General features: G+C 29.3%; 1 protein-coding gene across 1 annotated transcript; it reads left to right on the plus strand.

The window, feature by feature from the left end:
* The first annotated feature begins 1,146 nt into the window (after positions 1-1,146).
* LOC146724258 (uncharacterized) lies at positions 1,147-3,513 on the plus strand. The gene has a single exon (XM_085480291.1). The coding sequence runs from the start codon at positions 1,433-1,435 to the stop codon at positions 2,717-2,719; it is 1,287 nt and encodes a 428-aa protein (XP_085336417.1). The 5' UTR covers positions 1,147-1,432; the 3' UTR covers positions 2,720-3,513.
* The last annotated feature ends 5,463 nt before the right edge of the window (positions 3,514-8,976 follow it).

Raw genomic sequence — 8,976 nt, forward strand, 5'->3', positions numbered from 1 at the left:
ATATATATAGTATTATAATATAATATAATATTATATAATATAATATAATATTATATAATATAATATAATATTATATAATGTAATATATAATATAATATAATATAAACATATAATATTCTTTACATTTCATTAATATTTTATTTAATTAATATTACTTATATTATATTTTATTTAATTAATTGAAAAAATATAAAATTATATTATGTTAAAAATTTAGAATTTTTTCTTAATAAAATTTAAATAAAAAAAAAATTAATTATTTTTCCTTTTTTCTGAGTAAAAACAATTTTGTAAAATTTTATGACTTTAACGGAAGTCAAAATATATGCGAATTGGATCTTGTATGAAATTTCACAAAAATTCTTCACTGATTAATATTGAATTTTAGTCAGTGGAAATAAAACATCTTTTATTTAATCTCGGGACTTCCTCATCTCATTCTTGAAAAGAATTACGTGCTAACATGAAAATGTGAGATATATTATTTTATTTGCATTAATAATTGTAATCAAAATAATTTGAAAACATTATGTAATCGTAAACGAGATATTATGCTTTTTATTCTTGTGAATATAAAGTAATATATTAATTTTTTAATAATTATGGATATGTACAAAACAAGGATGATAAGTATAATATGTATAAATAATTTATGACTGAGCCCTTTTTTTCTAAATTCAAAACTAAAAGAGTTATTTGGAGTGCACACTTAAAATGGCACATCCCGTGTATATAAATATATATATATATATATATATATATATATATATACATATACATAAATCGTTAAATGAAGTAAGTCATAATACACGATTAAATTTCTAACTTCTTGAATTTGGTAAATTAAACAAAAATTAACAAAATATCAAATGTTTAATATTTTCAATCTTTGAAATTCTGCACACAATAAAAACTATAAATTAAAATAAATAAAAAATTATTATAAAAAATAAAAATTAAATAATATTTAAGAATGAGTTCCTCCAGCGAAGATTTGGAAACGTTGCAATTAGATGTCGAAAATTTATTAAGTGCTGAGGATAAATCCAAAGTCGAATCAATCGATAATAAGTAAGCAAATTACGCCTCTCTCTCTCTCTCTCTCTCTCTCTCTCTCGCTCTCTCCCGCTCTCTCAAGACGTGTGTCACATCGCTCCGTCAAAATACTGAGTTTTCACCGGTAAACAGTGGAAAAGAAGTATAATAAGTTATTCAAGTTACGCTGCCATAAAAAGGGGATAGCTATGAAAGTTATCTAGCCGGGATATGGCGATCTGTGACTGTGAGCAGTGAATTTATTCTTCGGGGCATTGAAGTCTCGTAAGACAAGTAGACATTATACGTGGACACAATAGTGCTGACGTGTGAAAGTGGATCACAGGTGAGTGATCGATTAGGCTGATATTAGCGGTTTCGGCCGGTAATTATCGGCATGGACGATGAATATGCAGAGTATCGATGCTCGGCATGTAGGAAGGCAATAAAGAATAAAGTCGTCAAATGCAAAACTTGTATAAATAAGCTTTTTTACCATCCAGGATGTGTAATTAAGCATAAAATTCTGGACAGTAGACAAGAATTAGTGCCGTGTAAAGGCCCATTTGAGGAGTTTTTGATTGATAGTAAAGAAACAAACATGAAGACGGCAGGAAGAGATAGGACATCGTCTACAGGATCCGTGGGATCTGCAGGATCGTTCACAAGTAAAGGATCAGGCATTGATGTAAAAGTAGACTGGATCATAAAAACTGTAAAGGAAATAAAAAATGAAACAGCCTGTAAAAATGAAATTAAACTAATGATTAAAGAAGTAGTTCAAGAAGAATTAGTAAATGTTAAGCAAGAACTGGAAAACTTGAAGAAAATGATACAGGGAGTAACATGTGTATCAAAGGAAGAATCGCAGATAAGCTACAGTGAAGCGGTTAAAGGGAAGAAGGAAAAAAACGTTATAATTGTTAAGCCGAAAATGCAACAAGAGAGTGAAGCCACTAAAAAATTGATAAAAGAAAAGGTGGATATTAAGAGTATGGCTATGGGAATAACGAAATTAAGGAAAGGAAGCAAGGGAACAGTGATCGTGGGTTGTGAAACCGGCGAGGAGGTGAAAAAATTGAAGGAGACAGTTCAAGCTAAGCTGGGAAAAAATTATAAAGTGATAGAGTCGCCTCAATCAAAACCAAAGATAAAAATTATTAATATAGGTGTAGAAGAGATGAAATTAGATGATAATGAACTTATAAATACGATAAAGATGCAGAATAAAATAGATACAGCAAATATGCGAATTGTGAAGAGAATGATCAAAGAAAGGAGAAATAATCAATCTGAAAGAAAAGGAAATGAAGAAGGGTCAATAATAATAGAAGCAGATGAAGAGACACATGAGCTGATATTGAAGAAAGGAAAGCTAAGTGTAGGATGGAAGAAGTGTCCGGTATTTAATCACATCAATGTTAAAAGATGTTTCAAATGCTGGGGATATTATCATATTGCAAAAAATTGTACGCGAGAGGAAACATGCTATAAATGTGCAGGAAGTCATAACTCGCGTGATTGTACAGCGACAAAGAAGAAATGTGTGAATTGTATGTTCAAAAATCGAACATACAATCTGAATATAAGCGATGACCATGACGCCCTTAGTCCGGAATGTCCGACCTTTAAGAGGGCGCTACGGGAGGAGAAGAGGAGAGCAGGCTGGGAGGACGCTAAATAGCAACCACAGGAAGAAGCGGAGATAATACTATATACAAATGCGCAAAGTTTAATTGCGCACAGAGATGAGATACAACATCAGATCATGAAGAAAATAAATCCTGCGTTCTTAGCATTATCGGAGACCAGAGTGACTGAGGATATCGAAGACAGTGAAGTGAACGTTCCGGGTTATAGTATAGTTAGATGTAATGCTGAGAATAGGAATACGGGAGGAGTTATTTTATACGTTAGAAGCGATATTAAATATGAAATAGTATTAGAGGGAAAAAAAAATTAGAATCGAATTGTTGGTGTGTTGCGGTAGAAGTAAAAGATAAATTATATAAAGGAGTGATAATGGTAATATATCACTCACCGAGCGCATCGCACGGAGATTTCTTGAGATTTTTCGAGGATATAGTAGAAGAGTTTATAATAAAGGGAGAATGCATGGTAATAGGAGATTTTAATATAGATCTTATGAGAGATTCGTTTTATGCGAATAAACTGCAAACGACAATGCTAAGCTTAGGTATGAAACAATATGTTAACGAACCGACGAGAATTACGAAAGACAGTCAGACAATTATAGATTTGATCTTCGCTAATAATAATAAAATAGTACAGGTAATTCATGAACCTAAAATTACGGATCACGCGTGGCTGAAAGTTGAGCTGAGTGTTAGTAAAACTGAAAGTAAATATAGAGAATTTAGTGCTAGTAATTATAAAGAGTTTGATGAAAATAAATTTGCTATATTAGTGAAAAATAAATTACAAGAAAGCCAGGAATGTCAGTGTGAATGTATGGGTGTCAGTGAAAGGGCGAAAAAATTTGTCGATAGTATAGTGGGTGCGTTAGATGTAATGGCGCCGAGGAAAAAATTTAGAATTCCGAAAGTTTGGGAAGGGAAGAAATGGTTTTCAGACGAAATAAAAGAGGCTGCGGATAGAAGGGATAAGGCATATAGAAGAGCATTGTATGACGATACCGAACAAAATTGGTCGCAGTATAAAATTGAAAGAAATACGGTAGTAAAATTAATTAGGGAGAAGAAAAAAGAATATTATGAAAATATGATAGATCTTAATAAAGAAAATCCTACGTCTATGTGGAAAACCTTGAAAGAAATAATTAGAGGCGAGCCAGTAGGCATAAAAGAGGTAGGAAATATAGATTTTGAAATTTTAGGCGATATCGAAGAGTGCAATATAGCTGATAAATTTAATTTATATTATATACAAAGTATTAATAGTATAATAAACTCTATAAAGGTTGTTAGATCCGGTGATATAATCGATCATTGGATGAATATAAATAAGAAAATTATTTATATTATCGAAAATAAAGGATTTATGGAAAATTTCGTGACTATTAAACTAGAGCAGTTAGAAAAAATTGTTATGGGATTGCCGAAAAAGAAAGGTACGGAAGAGGGAATAACTAGCGATATATTGAGGACAACTTTTTCTGTAATAAAAGAGGAATTTGCGAATATAATAAACAATTCTTTAAGAGAAGGTCTCTGTCCGGAAGGTTGGAAAACCTCTACGATAATACCGATTCCAAAGATAGATAAAGCGAAAAAAGCGAGCGATTATAGGCCTATAAATATGTTACCAATATTTGAAAAAGTGTTAGAATTAGTAGTAAAAGAACAACTTGAAATGTATTTGGAAACTAACGATATTATAACAGAACATCAGTCGGGGTTTAGAAAATATTACTCGTGTGAAACAGCGATTCAAACTGTCATTGACGAATGGAAATTAATAGTAAGCGAAGGAAAAATGGTAGGTGTAATTTTCATGGATCTTAAGAGAGCGTTTGAAACAATAGACAGAGAAAGATTATTAGGAAAAATGTATTATTATGGAATTAGAGGAATGGCCTTAGAATGGTTCAAATCATATTTAAATAATAGGAAACAGCAAGTGCGTTTCAATCATACATGGTCTAAATTATTGACAACAGAATACGGAGTGCCACAAGGCTCGGTACTAGGACCTTTACTATTTATAATATATATAAATGATATAATCGAAGGCTGTCCAGAAGGGTGCAATATAAAAATGTTTGCAGACGACACGCTTATATATGTAAGTGGAGAAAGTAGCACGGATATAGAGATAAAATTGAACACGGCTTTTAATATAATCGAACGTTGGATGAATATAAATAAGTTAAAAATGAATGCAAGTAAAACGAAGTATATGATAGTTAGAAGTATTCGAAAAGAATTGAGAGGTAATACTATTTTGAAATGTCTGGACGGAATTGAAATAGAGCGTGTAGAGACTATGAAATATCTAGGTATAATTATCGATGACAGACTTCGATTTCAAGATCACTGTGTTTATATGTTAAAGAAAATAGGTAAAAAAACGAGTTTCTTAAATAGAGTAGGTAATTACATATCAGTGTATACTAGATGCATTATATATAAGACAATCATAGCTCCTCATTTTGAGTATTGCGCGACGATATTAATAGGCATGGGGGAGACGCAGATAACCCAACTGCAGAAGGTACAAAACAGAGCTATGAGGATAATACTTCAATGTGATAGATACACCAAAGTGGAAGACATGCTAGAGGCGTTGCAATTTATGTCAGTAAGACAAAGATTACAATATAATATATGTATATTTATTTTCAAGATATTGAATAACCTGTTACCAATTCAGTTAAGAGATAAGTTACAAATAGTAGGAAACAAATGCGATAGGGAAACAAGACAAGCGGGTAATATCGAAATTCAATTTCGAAAAACAAGGAGTGCACAGAAAAGTTTGTTTTATGAAGGAAGTATATTGTATAACGTCCTGCCAGTAGAAATTAAAACTTGCGATAGGCTCGAATTATTTAAAAGAAGATTAAAAGCGCATATCTTACATATGTAAATGTTAAAACTGTATAAGAAAATAGCTGAGAAAGCTAAATAAAAGCTCATCAATCAATCAATCAAATCTCTCTCTCTCTCTCTTTCCCTCTCTCTCCCCTCTTTCTCTCTCTCCCCCTCTTTCTCTCTCTCCTCCCCCCTCTTTTCCTCTCTCTCCATCTCTCTCCATCCCCCTCTCCCTCCACCTCTACCCCCCCCTCTCTCTCACTCCCTCTCTCTCTCTCTGTCCCCCTCTCCCTTTTCCCTCTCTCTTTCTGTCTCCCCCCTCTCTCTCTCTTTCTCCCCTTCTACCTCTCCCTTTCCCTCCCCCCCTCTTTCTCTCTCTTCTCTCTTTTTCTCTCTCGCTCTCTCTCTCGTTCCCTCTTTCTCTCTTCCTCTCTCTTTCTCTCCCTCTCTCCCTCCTTCTCTTTTTCTCTCTCTTTCTCTTTCTCTCTCTCTCTTATATTTTCTTTACTTTCTCCTCAGTACAAAAGGTTTAGTAAAGATAAAAACACATCTATTTAAACATTACATTAATGTTTTAAAATAATAGTTTTTTTTTTTTTTTTAATCTTTAATAAAATATATATTTATTTTATTTATTTAAATCTAATAAAAGTTTAATTTAATATTTTTTAATTATTATCTCTATTTACATGATATAGGTAATTCTCAATGCTTTCAAAAAATTTTAATATTTAATTTAATTTTGTAATTAAATTGTTGACTTACACAATGGTTTATTCTCTGATGTTATATTTTCTTGACTTTTTACTATTTTCTATATTTATCTTACTAAATACGCATAATAAATATTTATTTATAATTTAAATTTAAGAATATTGTCAAAGTATGAATAATATTATTTTTCTTCATTTTATCGGATTTGCCTTTCTTCTTATTAGAAATCAAATTAAAAATTACTATAAAAAAATCAAATATAATTTATGTACAATAATTATATATATATATATATATATATATATATGTAATATATATTATAAAATATATATTATATATAAAAATAGATAATAATAATTTTATTCAATTTTTTAAAAAATTTTCTATAAAAAATATATATTTTTCTTATATATATTTAAAGCAACAAAAATTGTGTATAATTTTATTATTTATTTAGCTAGAATGCATAAATGTATTCTTGATTCGTTTTAACTACTTGAATCAATGTGGTTACACGTTCTCATGAGTAATTTTTTTATAATTTTTGACATTACTTTTTTTGCGTTCTTTAACAATTATCGTCTAACATAATTCAATTATTTATCTACGATCATAATATTAAAAATTTTATATGTCCTTTTATTAATGATTTATTTCTCTATTCATCTCTGAATTATTATTCTTAATCGTTTCTAACTTTTATAATTTATAAATTATTTAATGTCATATAATATTAAATTTCTTTTAAATAATTTTTTCTATAATTTAATAAAAATAAAACAATAAGTTTAATCATTTTTTTTACAATAATAATATCATTACAATTATAATATAACAAAACATTTATTATACGCTGTAGAATTCCTACGAAAAGTAATTTTATGGAAATACAAAGAGAACCACAAACTATACACGAGGAAATTGAAGAATTAAGAAATCCAATCGAATTATTCACGCCAAGTAATGTTTTCGACACAATCCAAATGTATGACTCAACTGTGTAAGTTATACATTATTTTCATTTTTAAAAGTGCTAGTAATATTTTTTTAAATATTTTATATATTATATAAAAGAAATCTTTTAAAAAGAAAAAAAGAGAGAAGTATTTTTTAATTATATATTGTCTTTTTTCCTCCATTTCTATATACATTAATAATAAATTATTTTTAAAAAATTTTATTTTAAAACAATATTCTAATTATATACTCTTTAATTCAAATAAAGTATTACACATATAAAAGGCTAATAAGAGCAGAAGTAATATTACGGTTATAAAATCTAATTCGTTTTAAAAATTTATTTTATATGGACAGCATTAATTTATAGAGATTTTATATAAAAAAATAAATATATATATGTAATATATAATTATATTTTAAATATATTTATTAAACATTTAATAAACATTTTTGTATAAAATATAAATACATAAAAAAATTATTTTATATAGTGAAGTAGTAGGTTTTGTTGATGGTATCGAATCTCCCCGTGAAGTTGGAAGCAACAAAAAATATAAAATTTTTAAATTTTATTTAAATAATGGAGATGGGAAACGAATTCAGATTGTGGCATGGAATGATGAAATTACACGTATTTTACATCATATATTACCAAATTATGTAAATATTAATTTTTTTATATTATATATATAATTTATATATATAATTATATGTATGATTTATCTCTAACTGTTATATATTAGTCGTTATATACTGTTTCATTAAGATCATTATTTTTACGTTACTTTCTTATTACATTATAATGACTTCTTAAGTAATATTTTAAATATTAAAAAAAATAAACAATAAAACACAAACAATATACATATAATAAAAATATATATACAATAATAAACAATATATAACAATATATATAACAAACATAATATTTATAACTAATATTATAACAAACACTAAATAGTAAGGGAATGAATAAATATTCTTTCATACAGATTATTTATTTGGATGGTGTTCAGGCTAGACCACCAAAAATAACCAACTTTAATCAAGGCAATGTTCCATATGAACTTTTAATTCGTGGGAATACTATAATTTCGAATTTAGGTAAATACAAACCTAATTCATTAATTGTTGAAGATACACCAACGTCAGTGAAAATTAATGAAGTTTTAAATATTTCTGGACCTATTAGTAAGGTATTATTAAAGCTATAATAGTTTTTAAGTTATAAATGAAAGTTTATTATAAATATCGCTTACAATTCGCGCGTTCAATCTCGTAACTACACGTGTATGTACATACGTGTACTATATGTTATTGATTTTCTTTCGAGTCAATAGTAGTATAGTGGGCACTATGGCCCGTCATAACAAACCCCCACCACCGACCCGTCTGGCGCCGAGTCTTATCTTATCTTTCCCCCACCACCGGCGTCTGGTTTTTCCGAGTGTGGGTGTAGGGGGAGAGGGTGTTGGGGAAAAAAAAATGGCGACTGGCCCCGAAAGGTGGGGATGAGAATTTTTTTTATTTTTTTTTTATTTTTTCTGATTTCCTCTGGATTTGAACCTGGGGCCTTCGTGTTTCCGAGCAGGGTCCTAGTATGTTGAGCTAAACGAGATCTTACTAGTCTAAGGATTAGATGAGGTATTTAAGCTAAAGTTGCGTAGGGTACGGTATGGGGGTACGGGTATACGTATGGCAAGGATAGCTCGTCGAATCAAATGGTCGATATTGGACGGGGTGGGGTAAAAAC

This window comes from Nylanderia fulva, unplaced genomic scaffold (assembly GCF_048542155.1).
Source record: "Nylanderia fulva isolate GAGA-0341 unplaced genomic scaffold, ASM4854215v1 Scaffold141, whole genome shotgun sequence".
Classification (NCBI taxonomy): Eukaryota; Metazoa; Arthropoda; class Insecta; order Hymenoptera; family Formicidae; genus Nylanderia; species Nylanderia fulva.